At 39.5% G+C, this 17,144-nt stretch overlaps 1 protein-coding gene across 1 annotated transcript in view; it reads left to right on the top strand.

Moving 5' to 3' along the window:
• LOC126972621 (transcription-associated protein 1) overlaps positions 1-17,144 on the top strand; it is a 111,001-nt gene that overhangs the window by 70,287 nt on the left and 23,570 nt on the right. The window contains exons 37-45 of the mRNA XM_050819466.1: positions 1,984-2,199; positions 3,991-4,479; positions 4,777-4,941; positions 7,142-7,276; positions 7,946-8,101; positions 9,714-9,894; positions 12,824-13,010; positions 14,223-14,663; positions 15,295-15,403. Of these exons, the coding sequence (XP_050675423.1) occupies positions 1,984-2,199; positions 3,991-4,479; positions 4,777-4,941; positions 7,142-7,276; positions 7,946-8,101; positions 9,714-9,894; positions 12,824-13,010; positions 14,223-14,663; positions 15,295-15,403 (2,079 nt within the window). The remainder of the gene's footprint in view (positions 1-1,983; positions 2,200-3,990; positions 4,480-4,776; positions 4,942-7,141; positions 7,277-7,945; positions 8,102-9,713; positions 9,895-12,823; positions 13,011-14,222; positions 14,664-15,294; positions 15,404-17,144) is intronic.

Here is a 17,144-nt window from a genome sequence, read left to right as displayed (position 1 = left end):
TTTCAGTGTCAGAAGGTAGACATATTCAGTCCCTAGGTTCAGAAGACTTCTGCTAGAAAAAGCGGATTTTTAGTTTTATATAAAATCTAGAACACATTTAAAAGTATGCTGTGTTCACTTCCAGGAGGCTCTCGCCCCAACATGTTAACGTTTTTTTCTGTTTTATACAACATTAAGAGAGTATCCCGTTTAGTGAACCTAATAAAAAAAAACTTTGTTTAAGTAATACACATAATTTGCTCACGGGTAGTTTAAAGACACCGCTTTTACATTTTATTGATACAACATCAGTAATGCAGTCTGGTCCCATATGTTTTCGAATTATTTTGCCCAATATACATTTACTAGGGGGTACGAAATCTTCCTTAGCAATAACTATATCGTCGATTTTTGGTTCAGAATTTTTTGTATTCTATTTATATTCAATGTGAAAAATTGTTAACTCTTAATAATAAAATCATTGTTGTTGTTAATGATGCTCTTATAACTGTTTAAATATTCGTTTTGTATAATGTAATTTTGTAGTTTTCAATTTTGGTTTAAAATGTCTTTGTTCTTTTTTGTTTTGCATTATTGTCCATTGTAAACATAATTTATATTTAATTTATGGAACTGTTTTGTCTTCTAGTTTATGTATATTTTAAACCTTTCTTTAGTAAAAGACGATATTCCTGAATAAATAAATATATATTTGATTCATTTTTGTGAGATATTCTTAATACCGTCTCTTCCAGTTCCATTTTTGTGTTAGCCTCCATCTATCTAAACCAGAAATATTACAAGATTTATAATTATCATCACTTAAATTTAACAGAAAATGACCGGGTGTTGGAGGAAGGGGATGATTGGGATTATCACTTAGTACAGTAATGGGCATCGACTTGAGCCAGTACTGTAGCTCCTCATAATTAAGGGACCTCTCCAATGACCTCTTTGATGGGTCTGGGAATTACGCGCTGCAGCCTTAAAATTAGCTGCATGAAGAGTATGAAATGCCACGTATTACGCTCTGGGGCTAGTAACTCTGCCATCTCACCAGGAATAGAAGACTTGGCAGTGTTAAACAAATCTGTCAACTGTTTATCTGCACCCACAAAATTAGTGCCGTTCTCACTGTAAATATCGTGGTAGTGACCTCGTTTCGTCATGAAGCGCCGAATGTCATGTCTGTGATAGCTTTCAGGTGGATGGTGATAAATAAAGACGAATACTTTTAGAAAGGATATACAATGATGTAGATACGTACTTTGGAGTAAAGGTTACCCATTTAAAGGGTCTAAAAGTCTTCAAGAGCATTTTATCGCCCTTTTTGAAGAACGGCACAGAAGTTAACACCACTATACTTCTGTGCCATGCTTGCGGCGTTTTGTCCTCGAAGATGACGGAATTGAATAGCTTCTGGAGGATCTTAAGCGTACAGAAGTAATGTAATTCCATCATCACCCGGCGCCATGCTCTTTTCAAGTTGTTTTAGAGTCATACTAATCTCGTACAGGCTGACGTTAGGAATATCTTTGGTATAGTGTCGGGTTAATTTGGCTCTTGAGTCTTGATGGTAACAGGTGCCCGCGTCGTCTTGTATAACTGTCCGTAGAACTTCTCGACTTACCTCATATACTATATTAATTATATTATGTTATATATATTAACTAGCTGACTCAGAAAATGTTGTAATGTCTTAATAATTAATGAAGCATTTGAAATAAAAATAAATCGGGGTATAAAAGTAATTTATGGTCTATTGAATATACGCCAAAAATACCATAAAATCATGCAAGCCGTTTAGTAGTTTGGTAATAAGCACTGTGACACGAGAATTCCTCATACTAGATAATTATGCTCCCTTCAGTCAGGATTAAAAACCTTATTCTTCAAATTTGCACAGTTTTAGGACTCAGTAGCTACATGATTAAGGCTGCGTGACTTTAAATTTAGCTAAGTTAAAACCATAAAGCATGTTTAATATTGATTGTTTTAATTCAGGGCTTAGTGCACAGCCGGCCCACGTCGCTGCACGACATGAAGGCCATCGTCAAGACCTGGCGCAACCGGCTGCCCGTGGTGGCCGACCCGCTGTCCCACTGGGGCGCCATCTTCACGTGGCGCCAGCACCACTACCAGTTCATCGCGTCCCACTACGACTCGCAGGCCGACCACGGCTCCAACCACAGCATGCTAGGGGTGCATGCCAGCGCGCAGGTGGGCTTGATGTAGATAAGACCTCCATTTAAATGAAGGTACTATGGATACGACAACTCATCGATAATGATTCGATTAACAACAATCCATTTGATTAAAACATGACCAGTTGTCAACATGACATGTCTACAAATAAAAAATGGAGTCATTTTATTATTTCAGTTATATAAAGTACTTTTAAAATGAAAAAAAAAAAGCTCGGGATAGGAAGCACTTTATTTTTATTTCCAAACTGAATGTAAAAATGTAACTTAAATTATAAAATATATTATTGTCTGACACAACCTGGGCCCATTTAAAAATTTTTGTTTAGTTATATAGAGTTACATATTATGTATATTTCATATTGTAATGTAACAACTGTCAAGTAGCCAATTATAATTAGACATACCTGACGCGAAAATTACCTTTTTTAATACGCTTTTATTAGCTTCATGCGTATTTTAGTATGTAATGAAATCTCTGAACATGATTTTGACCCCCTTCAAAACGTCGGATTAACTCGAAATTTGGCATTCTTATTAAGGACCGATGACAATTCAATATAACAAAAAAAATATAGTAAATAATAGTAGCACATTTTTTTAGTGTTTTTTTTTTTAATTATTATTTATTTATTGGTTTGTTTTTGTGCAAGTTTTAGAATGATAAAAATATATATAGAGAAAGTAAAGTAAAGAGATCTGAAACGAATAACATTGTGCGTTACATGTATTATATATATTTATCTACACCCATGCTTTAAATCCTCTATTAAAGATTCTGAAACAGTTAGTTTATTGCCAACATTATAACACCCAATGTTCTAATAACCATTACATCATCCAAAAGAGTGTTGTAATGTTGTACTGAATTTCATAACATCACTCCTATTTTTTTTTTCATTCCCTTCATACTCAAAGAGTTTTGACAGACAGCCACATTCTTATTACTTGATGCGTGGCATCTGTATGAATTTCAAAAAAAGAATATTTTGGTTTTCGCGCGTTCCACACCACCAGAACGTCGCGCGCCGTAAAAGAAAGTATTATTCGAATCCCCGCCATTTTTCTTCGATATATTTATTCTTTTGTTTACATTTTTTGTTTCAGAATCTTTTAGAGGATTCTTACTTTGGGTGTAGATGAAGTCTTGTATGCAACTGTTGATAATTAGGTATTAAAACACTCATGTGATACTATTATCACACTCGTCTTCGCCTCGTGAGATAAATTCACATTCGTGTTTTAATACCCCTTATTACACAACAGTTGCATAAATAACTATTAAAAATTCAATTATATATTCACTCATCGCTTAAGTTCTTTTAAACAATGTCAATCAATATTCATAGTCAGATGGCTGATGTAAAAATTAAGTAATAAGCGATTAAAAAGGTCATTATTCTCTGCTATTGAGGGTACCTTAAAAAATTATAAATTATCGTATAATAAAATTTTGGGCTTTTCTAGTAATCGACAGAGCGTTGGGAAGAAATTAAAGTCACATATCTCTTCGTAAAAACTTTATTATTCTATGTACTTTTAACCTTATTGTATTGAAACATCTGATCTGATCGAGGAATATACGTTTAGGGCTACCGTGGTACTTTCTTCCGTTTTCCTCTGGTATTAATCACCAATAACGGATCGACCAATAAATATAAATATAAATTAATCAATAAACATGAACTAGAGTTAACAGTAATTATTTTTTTTAAGCTATGTAAAGTATGAAAATCCTAATTAAGTTAATTTATCAACAGACGTGTTATAATCGATACAATTTAAACATGATAAATATTGTTTGCAGGCGATAATCCATTTCGCAAAAATAGCAAGAAAACACAATCTATCGGGCGTGTGTCTCGACTCACTACATCGCATCTACACGATACCGAGTGTGCCAATCGTGGATTGCTTCCAGAAGATACGGCAGCAGGTCAAGTGTCACATTCAGATGTCTTGGACCGAGGGCAAGGACGAGTTGCAAGAAGGCTTGGACATGATCGAGTCCACCAACTTCAAGTATTTCACCAAGGAAATGACGGCAGAGTTCTACGCTTTCAAAGGATTGCTATTGGCTCAGTTGGGACGTTCGGAGGATGCGAACAAAGCGTTCGCGGCCGCGGTCCAACTCCACGACACACTGGTGAAAGCTTGGGCGCTGTGGGGAGATTACTTGGAGCAGATATTCATTAAAGATCCGCGACAGATCCAAGCCGGAGTCTCCGCCATGACGTGCTTCCTGCACGCTTGCCGACATCAGAACGAGTCCAAATCGAGGAAATATTGTGCAAAGGTAATTGGGCTTTCACTTATTTACAAACTCTCTGGAAAAAATATTGATGAATGTTGGTTTTAAGTTTTTAATTGTGTTGAACCTCATTGAATATTAATGATTGTACTATTGTGCTATAATTAACTTAAATTAACAATATGAAAATAGGCATTACAATGTATTGATATAAAATTTACATGTTTGTTCGCTTACACAATTGTTTCTCCTTTAGACTTGGATTGTGCATCTTTATATTAGGAATTGACTATAGCCGCTAGAAGACCGGTCAGGGTTCAAAATTTTGGTCTAAACTTGTAGGTATTGTGGATGCTGAGTTTCGACGACGACAAGGGCAGCTTGTCGGAGGCGCTCGACAAGTACAGTGTGGGTGTGCCGCCCGTGCAGTGGCTGCCCTGGATACCACAGCTCCTGGCGTGCCTCGTGCACAACGACGGAAACGTGATCCTCAACCTGCTCAGCCACGTGAGTCACTTCATGATTAATAAGGGACGAGACGAGCAGCTCGTTTATCTGATGCTAATTGATACGCCTCAAGATTCTTGAGAAACCTAAAAATTCTGAACGGCACTACAATTCCGCTCGTCACCTTGAGACATAAGATGTTAAGTCTCATTTGCCCAGTAATTTCACTAGCCACGGTGCCCTTCATACCGATACACAATAATGCTTACACATAACTGCTTGACGGTAGAAATAGGCGCCGTTGTGGTAACTATAAACTAGCCGGCATCCTGTGCAACGTTACTTGCCATCTTCTACACATTACTAGATAAACTTGGCCACTTCACTATGGCGACTTCCAATTGACGATCTCACCATATAAACTGTCGATTCTCAGTTCATATCTCCTTTATTTATTTTATTTGGAACATTTACAGCACTTTTTATCCGATTTCCATTCAGTCATCCCCTTACTTTATCCGTCTACGACATTTTTAGGGTTCCGTAGCCAAATGGGGAACCCTTATGTCTGTCTGTCCGTGTATGTCACAGCCACTTTTTTCCAAAACTATAAGAAGTGTACTGTTGAAACTTGATAAGGTCAATGTATTCTGTGAACCGCATATATAACTTTTATATTATGTTACTTGGTGCTGCGGAACACTTCATGGGCGAGTCCGACTCGCACTTGGTTGCTTTTTTGGAGCCTTTCTGCAATATTTCAGTAGTCTACACGTGTATTTGATTAATCAAGAATATGTATTTATATTTGTGTACTTATATATACGTACTATAATCCCCGGTGGTGGCCATGACTCCACCGTTTTGTCATTGGTAATAAATGGCGGCAATTCTTAATGACTTGTTGACAGAGGCATCTACGGTGTTCTTGGTTGAGCGTTGGCAGGTTATTTCAACTGTCTATTTGAACCACGATTCAACGGTTATAAACTGTTTTAGTCAATATTTGTACTTCTTTTGGCGCAATAGGAAAAATTATTAGAATGAATTTTTACGATGTGCCTTCAGTATAAGTTGCAAAGAAAAATATTTCTTTGTTATTGTATAAAAATAATTGATTGCTATTTAAATAAACGTTATTGAACGTAATTATAATAATATTTTATATATTAATAATACTAATATATCTCTTTATTTAATACCTTTTTTATTGTTTTTTATACAAACATAAATAAACAACAAACAAAATATAAAATCTTTATTAATCCTTTAAAGATTTTTTATTTTTTTACGCGAAAAAAGTTATTAATTAATAAATTGCGCGCGTACATAAGTACCTAGTACACACAAACACACACACACACTTGTTTATTGCTTGAAACCTTGTTCATATCAGTTTCCTTCGGCAGGAAGGAAGAAAGAAACAAAAACGACTCGTTGTTTTTGGAAATGAGTGTTGCAACTAAAGTAACTTTTTATATACAAACTGTAGTTTGTATATAAAAAGTTTGAAAAAATTGAAACATTCACTACCCGAACTATGTCCTAATATAATTTTAATATTGGAAAGTTGTAAGGCAAGTGCTGTCTACTCGGCTCGTGTTTACATTAATATCAAAGTTGGATATCATATCAAAGGTATCGCGATACAATATAAACCTAAAGTTCTCTCTTTAGAATGTATGTCTTATGAATGGGATTAAATGAACCTTGTCCACTTTAACCCATAGAAGACTCAAGTTAGCTTGTTTATCACCAAAAAACCCCATTTGTCGTATCACCGCTCTTCGACAACACTTCCCATAAAGCCTTGCCTAGTATCGGAATTCTGGGTCTCGAAATGCGAAGCGATAGCCAACTCCGCGGTCATTTTGAAGGCAAAACCAAACTGGCTTCGAAGAAACTGCGTCATTAATTAATAAGCGCAGATCCGGCCAAATATGAAGTATTGCTATTATCTCTGGTTTGGCGCACTCCAGTGTTAGCTCGAAACATTTGACCCAGTGCTCTCTGAACCGCTAGATAACTTCGCGTTGTGTAGAGACGTCGCTTCATTGTATAAGGAGATCACTTAAAATCAGGTAACCCATACGCTCGTTTGTCATCTCTTCCAAAAAAAAAAAAACTTTTGTCGTCACAAATTGCCTCTGTAAGATGTTTGCTTCGTATTTGAAATTGAGTATATTTAATTATATTTATTGTGAAGTACACCCGAGGGTATGTTGTCGTGTGACTGTTACTGTACACCATCAATGTCCAGGTGGGGCGCCTGTACCCGCAGGCGGTGTACTTCCCCATCCGCACGCTGTACCTCACGCTCAAGATAGAACAGCGCGAGAGACACAAGACAGCGGAGGTGGCCGCTCACCAGGTGCAGGTGCCGAGTACGTCAACGGTACGTGCACATAATTCGTTTTATAAAGACTGGTGAAACGTAACATTAAATGTATCATTCTACTTTTCATTGCATGATCGCTGCGAGCGCACTGTCTGTCCACACCTTAAAATATTACAATAAAATTCGATGCACCAAAGAGTAATTTCTAAGTCATTTCAATTTGTAATCCGTTTTGCTTTGTTTCCGAATATATTCAGCTTTTGTAGTAATTAGTTAAAATTACATAATTTTTTTGATATCTTTGAAATGAAAGGAACTATTGTACCTCTCATGAACAATAATTACGGTAACACATTTAAAAATTAATATATTAATTAATAATGGTTGAATGTAATATTACATGTTGTAGTGAATAGATAAGCTTATTTATGTTTGTTTATAATAGATACATTAAAAAAAATACTTCGGATTTTAAATATTCTGTCATGTTATGGAAAGTGTTTATTATCGCCCAGTAACATGTCATGACAATACCGTAATAGAACAGCAACGTAACTCAGAGGTCTCCTTGAATTTGATGGCTACGTGTGTGCGGGGCGCAAGGGTTGGAACATTGACGACGCGGGGCAGATAATGTAAGTTGGACTGCGACAAGTGTGGGCGACCACTCATAAGTCGTATGTGTGTGCGCGTGCGTAGTGACAAGTGTAAGTTCTGTTCACCCAGGGGGTGAAGGCTGCCGACGGGAGCGCGTCTTGCGGCGCGGCCGACGCGGGGCCCATCAAGGCCACACTGCCCATGTGGCGCTGCTCCAAGATCATGCAGATGCAGCGGGAGATACACCCCACCGTGCTGTCCTCGCTCGAGGGGATCGTGGACCAGGTCCATTCCTCTATACTAACAATACTATTATACTTGATCACACATATTGGATTCCTCTTCTATCATCTGGGTCTACTATTTCCAAACTGCTTGAATTTCAACAAAAATAAAATTTATAACGCAGTATATAATATTGTTATCAATATTTCCAATAACGCATTAAAACGCTTTTCATGGTGGCAACTTATGACGTCCCGCCTACAGCTTTATCAAACTTCACTTGACCCGGCGATGGTTACTGAGCCGTGACATCATTGATTCTGATTGGTGTATCAGTCGACGTGGCCGACTGCCGTATTTTAATATTTATATGCAATGAAGTTTTATTCATATAGACCGATAACGTCGTATAAAATCAAAGCCGAAATATGAAACATGCCACAAATTACACCGTTATAAGCTTTTACTTCTATATCTATACATTTCCGAATTAACTCCAGTTATTTTAAAATATTCTTGCTCAATAAGCAGTAATGTAATACATTTATTCAGCTCAGATTTGATTAGGACGGTGACAGTTGACACACAAGTGTGTGACTTGAACAACTGTTCCGTTCCACTATCAGACTGCGGATTATTGTTCTTATATGTGACATTGCTTGTAAGTTATATCTTATTAACATCAATTTTATACGATAACTGGGACATACTATAGAATCCTTTCTTCTTAATTACTTTTTAACCGACTTCAAAAAGGAGGAGATTCTCAATTCGTTGGTATTTTTTTACAAAACTTTTATTCTTCAATTCAATTAAATAAAATGAATATTAAAATAAATAAATAAATTTAATATTTTATATCTGAAGGGAGCAACTGTAGTGCCACTCAGAAATTTTGGGTTTTTCAATAATCCTTAACGGCACTGCATTTAAATGGATAGGGCGTATCAATAACCATCAGCTGAAGACCTGCCCGTCTTATCCGTTATTGTCATTAAAAAAAGAATACTAATATAAAATGAATATTAGTCAAAATTGTACCTGCATTGTAATGTGTTTCATAAAAAATAATTTAAGTAACAACAACTAAAAAAGAATAATATTTATAATTTAGTGTTACTAATACATATTGTCGACTTTCAAACTTGTTTCCCTTATCCCAGACAACTTGTCACATAATATATTTGAATCAACTTTGGAGAGACAACACGGTCTCTACGGTATGTTCGAACGTATTCTAATAGACGCGTATTACTACATTAATTAATAGCAACACTGAAATGACGATCGGTGATTGTTATTTAAATTGATTTTCTCCTTTTGGTATTTCAATACTAGCGATGGAACATTGCGGTGTTCTCTTGTTTAAACCATGTATGAGATACGACGGACGGCTGCTTATGGGTTGCGGTGATCACATACCATCAAGTGACCCGTTAGCTCGTTTGTCTTCATCCATAAAAAATGGTACTATTACTTTGGTATTTGTATTAATATGAGAGTGAGAGCGTTTTATATTTTGTAAATTCATATTGTTTATAATCTTTAATTTGAACTCCAGTATTGAACAATCGGCCGGAAGAAAGTGACGCAGATTCGAAATTGAGTTCATTGGACTCATTGTTTTTTCTACTTGTATGTATTTGTACAAATTGATACGTGTGTTGTTCAGATGGTGTGGTTCCGCGAGAACTGGTACGAGGAGGTGCTGCGCCAGCTGCGCGCCGGCCTGTCCAAGTGCCACGTGGTGGCCTTCCACCACCGCGCCGCCGTGGCCGGGGCCACCGTCACGCCGCACACGCTCAACTTCATCAAGAAGGTCGTCTCCACCTTCGGCATCGGCGTCGGCATGAGTGAGTTGGCACACACCCTCGTTGACGCAGAAATAACCGGCTATGTAACATTACACTGTGGACGCCTAGGGCTCCATATGACTCACGTTCAACGACAACGAACTGATATAAACAACTACACTGCCAATCGCCTATTAAAAGGCCGTCAAAGGCCGTATTGGAACAGTCTTTTACTGAACATTGTCATTGTGGTGGCGTTGTATTCAATGCTCGGTCAAAACACAGCTGAACGAAAAGTGTGCGTAAAAGACGCGTAGACGTATTGTGAGTGTAGTTGTTAATTGTATGTGTTCGTGATGCGGTTGTAGGAACTAACTTATGAACACAGAGTCAGTACTGGCACTCATTGTGTAAAAACACACGTGTATTGCCGATTACTGGGACAGGCTAGCGGTGCGGACAGTAACACACCGACCGACTGAGGCCACTAGCGACACATAATGTTTTAGACGATGGACGATGATCAATTACTTAATATTACGAAGGCTGATTATTATAAATAATAAATATTTGCTACTATCATTTTATATTATAATATAGCTCAGTAATTATAATATGCGAAAGTAGGATTTTGAAGGTTTTTGTTCCTAATAGATGAATGCATAGTAAAACTGTGATGATTATTTTATTTAACTTCATGAATTCCTTCCCTCGAGTTCATAATATCTTGCTTAATATATGAACTACTTTCGAGGCAAAGCAGAGCCGAGCCACTCTGAATATCGCCATTTTGTCCACCGCTCCCAGGCCGCTCCGCTCACGCCCCACTAAGCTGCCGCTGTGACGACAAAGTCGTGGCCAGGCCGTAATAGTTAGGAGTAGAGCCCACACCGAGTTTCCTATCAACTGTAACAGGTCCTCATGCGTTGTGTTTACTAGCAGAGGTGTGAATTTCGACCTAGTTCAATTAGTGTAAATCACGCTTAAAACAGTTTTTGTGCTAATGGCAAATGTATTAGTGGTAAGCAAGTTTTTACTTAATTAAAATTTTGCCTCCCAAAGCGATAGGCAAAGCGTTTTCTGCCATTGACATCGAAACTTTATACATAGACCTGCAGCACCTTTTTGCGGCATCCGCAATCTGACCGAGAAATGCACCTCTACTATGTATATTAAAGTAGGCGAGTCAACTGTGTGTGCTGTGTGAAGGATAGTGGTATTCTCTTGCCTACGATGTCTGCGATCGTAAAGGTTTGCTTGCTTGATAGACCGGTACCACGGTACTGTTATCTAAAAGTATTCTAAAAGTTAACAATAATTGGACAGAGTAACACCCTTAACTAGACAACGGTCGAGATGCAAAAGAGATCCGATGGCAGCCACTTCTTTTTTCTTTTTCTACAGGAAATATTATATTTTTAATTAAAAAATTAGAAGTAATAAGTGTTCATGAATAGTAGATTATAAGCCAAGGAAGTAAAGCATTGTATTACGTCATGGGCATCACATTGAGTGTAGCGAAGGACCCAAAAGTCATCTCCTGGACGAAGCGAGGGAGTTATCTCGAGTACTCCCGAAACATCTTTATGTTATGGATGTTAGCTAAATATTATTTTTGCAATGATAAGCAAATTTGTTATTGATTTTTAAATATTTTCGGCCCTTTTCTTTACATTTATATTATATTTCATATTTTAGAATTTAGTTTAATACACATTAATTTGGAATTTAATTTCAGATCATTGTGGAAAGGTGAAATTCATTTGTTTTATTTTTACTTTTCTTATATTAATCTTAAGTTCTAGAATATTCCGTACTCACCCTTCCTTTATTAAGTTCGAATTTATTAAATAAAATATGTTTACAAACAGGTGCTGGCAACGGTTACCTACTACTCAGATATTTAACCAGTTGTGAATAAAACGGCGTTGTATATCAATATTTAAATGAGTTTGGATTATTCTATGTTATTAATAGAATTAAAAGTAGAAGCTATTTAAATTTTAGTTTGTTTTTTTTTACAGAATATAGATCATACAGAATATCAGTTCCAAATGTCAGTAAAACACGTATGTTTAATATGCGTTATATCCATGGACTATCTTTTAAAAAATGTCATTTTTTTTGTTTCGTTTTCTATTTTGTGTTTAATCTTAGATCTGGAAATATTATTTTCTTTCATTACTTATTTAATTATTTTTCCGCTTAAGCCGTTACATTGTTCATAAAATGCACAGTTAGTTCTATATAAATAATGGACCGAAGACTTAAGTCAATTTACAAGAGATCACCAACCACAAAATGAACTCTATATTTTGATTATAAACATCAGAAAAAGTTTTTGATGTCAATCTTTGTGACGTTAAGCCTTACATAACACAATGTTGGTGAACTATGTCGGCATCAGATAATAATTTATATGTATTCTTTATTTTAATATAATAAATGCACTTCAATAACGCACTCATATTGTCAATAAACATTTTTTTCATGCGGCTTTTGCAGACATGTTAAGTAGGTATATTAAATCAAATGTTGCATATTGCACTCATTTATTTGCAACTTTTGATTTAATTCACAATCGTTGTAAGTTGTTGTCTAAATAATAACATTCCTGAATGCTACATATATACCATACCCAGTAGGTAATCACTGATATATTTAATCAATGTTGTCCAATAGGCCCTTGATGTAAATTATTTTTAATTTAATGACTGTTCGTCTGTAGAAAAAGCAAACATGGATCGTTTTCTTTTAATATGAGAATGTTTTATCTTTATTTAATTACGCTTATTGCCATGCGATATTTTGTTTTTTAATAATTATTTTGCAATCATATACAAAGTGGACGTAGTTGAATGAGCTTTTTACTGAAGTACCTGATATATATCAATCGATGGGTGCGAACCGAGCGTCGTCTATACACGTACTCCATTTTGTATGTCTACAGAAAGTGTTACAAGTTCTGTAAGTGGTGCATTCTCTTCAGCCGCGTCGGAGAGCCTGGCGAGACGGGCCCAGGCCACTATGCAGGACCCCGTATTCCACAAGATGAAGACTCACTTTACTGCCGATTTTGACTTCACGCAACCCAACGCAATGAAACTACAGAATCTGATACAAAAACTGAGAAAGTGGGTCAAGATACTCGAGGCGAAAACAAAGGTTCTGCCCAAGTAAGTAGATCCTCCAGCTTGCTGCTCTCCGCTATTTGTCACCTTCAAGTAAACTAATAACGAACAGACATTGTACTAGGGGTCCGCTTTGATAACCGTATGCGGGTTCCTGTTACGATATGTTTATTTAATTTGCTGGTGAATTTAAAAATAGTAGACGATTCAGTCTTGGCGATAGTGCCATTATCTCTCTCGATTGTCTACATACACCCAGTGAGAATTGTCCATCCGGTATGGTGAAAAATGATGCTAAAAAAGCGTAGACTTGAGCGTATCGGACAGAATGGTCACTGAATCACAGAGCCTCACCTTGGCAGTTTATCCGCTACATCGCTATCTAATGATTTTCCGTTATTTTGTTTAATTGATGAGTCACAGCGTTGTCAACTCGTTCCAATTCTTGGTGACACTAGACCGAACCATTACCCCATTAGTAGTCTATAGCGTAAAACTGATGCAACGTATCCATGATAAGGGATGGCTTGTGTGATATTCTTCTATCTATTAAGTACGTAGACAAAACGATTAATTTTGTTACAAACTTTGTCAATATGACTAGTGTAATTGAGATATTTATCAATATGTATTCCCAAAAAAAAATATATTATCAATTTTATTTATAACTGTATTATATTTTGTATTTAATTGCCTTTGTTGACGTCCTTACATTAAACTGTATATAATTTGTCTTTGATAAATTAACATTTAAATTATTCATATCAAGCCATTTGATTATTTTATCGAATGTCATTTGATTATTTCTAACTCATACTCATTATTATGCTCAATATATTTCTCATGTTTAATGTCAGAAGATATAACAATTGCAATGTCATCAGCAAACATTAGGGATCTATAATTAGTCACTTTAGGAAAGTCATGTTACATAAAGTAAAAAAGTGGCCCTAAATAGATTACCCAAGGGAACTTGGGGTAGTTTGATTAGTAATAGTATTATCAAGAAAAGTTAGTTGGGAACACTGCTCCCTACCCTGAAGATCCCCGTAGTACCCCTTACTATTAAAGAGAAGCCCGACATTGATGCTATCTGTTGGGATTAGTTTGGAATATACTATCGAAAAGGATAGTGCCCATATATAATATTATTTTGCTCCTTCAAACATTGTTTTTAATTTATAGGAAACTTCATGAACGAACAACCCACACCAACTACGCGCCGCGCCTATCTTACGTGAACTTTTCTGTTTTCAGATCATTTCTCATAGAGGAGAAATGCAGATTCCTCTCCAACTTCAGCCTGAAGACGGCCGAAGTAGAGTTACCCGGGGAGTTCTTGTTGCCGAAGCACACGCACTACCACGTTCGCATTGCGCGCTTCATGCCGCGAGTTGACATTGTGCAGAAGCACAACACCTCGACCCGGCGCCTCTACATCCGCGGACACAACGGCAAGATCTACCCCTACCTGGTGATCAACGACACCGGCCTGGGCGACGCGCGCCGCGAGGAGCGCGTGCTGCAGCTGCTACGAATGCTCAATCATTATCTAGGCAAGCAGAAGGAGACTTCCAGAAGGTTCCTGCACTTTACCGTCCCGAGAGTGGTGTCGGTGTCGCCTCAGATGCGGCTCATCGAGGACAACCCCAGCTCGTTGTCGCTCTTGGACATATACAGGACCGAATGTGCCAATAGGTATATATAGGTACTTAGTAACTATTTACAGGACGCGATGGTGGATTTTCAATTTTTATTTGCGCATAATTAATAGTTTAATTTACAGATCCCCGATAAAGAAATTCCAAATAGAATTCCATTGAAACTGTGCTATGAAATGCTTTATTTCGTTTTACCACTAATAAATTTTGAATGTTTCTATTATTATTATTATTACTATTTTATCCCAGAAATATTATTATCACAATTAACCCCTATTTTATCCTTTGGGATTGTGTAAAGTTGACAGTTGAAGTTAAATGCTAAGATGTTCGTTTCAGCATTTAAAAGCTAACATAAGTATCATAACTTGTGCAACGCTTATGGTATTTTCTGTATAGTCATAACTATCGGCACTTCAATACGACTAGACTCTGCGAGTAATTTTTTTTGACAAAACCGTTTTTTTTATTCACACTTGTTAGGGTCCATTATAATATTATAACATATAAAGCAAGTAGTGCTTGTGTGAAATTGTCTGAATGTCACATTTGTTATGAACACTCACAACAAATGTGACATGAAACATGAAAGACAAACCTACACAGGTTTGTCTTTCTGTGTGTGTGTCACCAGTACACCAGTAAGAGAGACGAGGTGGTGTGTGCAGGGGCTTGGAGTTCGACGCGCCGGTGTGGCGCTACTACGAGCGGCTGGCGGCCGTGCAGGCGCGGGGCTCTCAGGCGTCGCACCAGGTGCTGCGGGACATTCTCAGAGAGGTGACTATTACATAAAGCTGAACATTTAGCACGAGCAGTCAGGGTGTGGCGCTACTACGAGCGGCTGGCGGCCGTGCAGGCGCGGGGCTCGCAGGCGTCGCACCAGGTGCTGCGGGACATTCTCAGAGAGGTGACTATTACATAAGGCTGAACATTTAGCACGAGCAGTCAGGGTGTGGCGCTACTACGAGCGGCTGGCGGCCGTGCAGGCGCGGGGCTCGCAGGCGTCGCACCAGGTGCTGCGGGACATTCTCAGAGAGGTGACTATTACATAAGGCTGAACATTTAGCACGAGCAGTCAGGGTGTGGCGCTACTACGAGCGGCTGGCGGCCGTGCAGGCGCGGGGCTCGCAGGCGTCGCACCAGGTGCTGCGGGACATTCTCAGAGAGGTGACTATTACATAAGGCTGAACATTTAGCACGAGCAGTCAGGGTGTGGCGCTACTACGAGCGGCTGGCGGCCGTGCAGGCGCGGGGCTCGCAGGCGTCGCACCAGGTGCTGCGGGACATTCTCAGAGAGGTGACTATTACATAAGGCTGAACATTTAGCACGAGCAGTCAGGGTGTGGCGCTACTACGAGCGGCTGGCGGCCGTGCAGGCGCGGGGCTCGCAGGCGTCGCACCAGGTGCTGCGGGACATTCTCAGAGAGGTGACTATTACATAAGGCTGAACATTTAGCACGAGCAGTCAGGGTGTGGCGCTACTACGAGCGGCTGGCGGCCGTGCAGGCGCGGGGCTCGCAGGCGTCGCACCAGGTGCTGCGGGACATTCTCAGAGAGGTGACTATTACATAAGGCTGAACATTTAGCACGAGCAGTCAGGGTGTGGCGCTACTACGAGCGGCTGGCGGCCGTGCAGGCGCGGGGCTCGCAGGCGTCGCACCAGGTGCTGCGGGACATTCTCAGAGAGGTGACTATTACATAAGGCTGAACATTTAGCACGAGCAGTCAGGGTGTGGCGCTACTACGAGCGGCTGGCGGCCGTGCAGGCGCGGGGCTCGCAGGCGTCGCACCAGGTGCTGCGGGACATTCTCAGAGAGGTGACTATTACATAAGGCTGAACATTTAGCACGAGCAGTCAGGGTGTGGCGCTACTACGAGCGGCTGGCGGCCGTGCAGGCGCGGGGCTCGCAGGCGTCGCACCAGGTGCTGCGGGACATTCTCAGAGAGGTGACTATTACATAAGGCTGAACATTTAGCACGAGCAGTCAGGGTGTGGCGCTACTACGAGCGGCTGGCGGCCGTGCAGGCGCGGGGCTCGCAGGCGTCGCACCAGGTGCTGCGGGACATTCTCAGAGAGGTGACTATTACATAAGGCTGAACATTTAGCACGAGCAGTCAGGGTGTGGCGCTACTACGAGCGGCTGGCGGCCGTGCAGGCGCGGGGCTCGCAGGCGTCGCACCAGGTGCTGCGGGACATTCTCAGAGAGGTGACTATTACATAAGGCTGAACATTTAGCACGAGCAGTCAGGGTGTGGCGCTACTACGAGCGGCTGGCGGCCGTGCAGGCGCGGGGCTCGCAGGCGTCGCACCAGGTGCTGCGGGACATTCTCAGAGAGGTGACTATTACATAAGGCTGAACATTTAGCACGAGCAGTCAGGGTGTGGCGCTACTACGAGCGGCTGGCGGCCGTGCAGGCGCGGGGCTTGCAGGCGTCGCACCAGGTGCTGCGGGACATTCTCAGAGAGGTGACTATTACATAAGGCTGAACATTTAGCACGAGCAGTCAGGGTGTGGCG

Source organism: Leptidea sinapis, chromosome 27 (assembly GCF_905404315.1).
Source record: "Leptidea sinapis chromosome 27, ilLepSina1.1, whole genome shotgun sequence".
Lineage (NCBI taxonomy): Eukaryota > Metazoa > Arthropoda > Insecta > Lepidoptera > Pieridae > Leptidea > Leptidea sinapis.
This window is presented reverse-complemented; position numbering and strand designations above follow the sequence as displayed.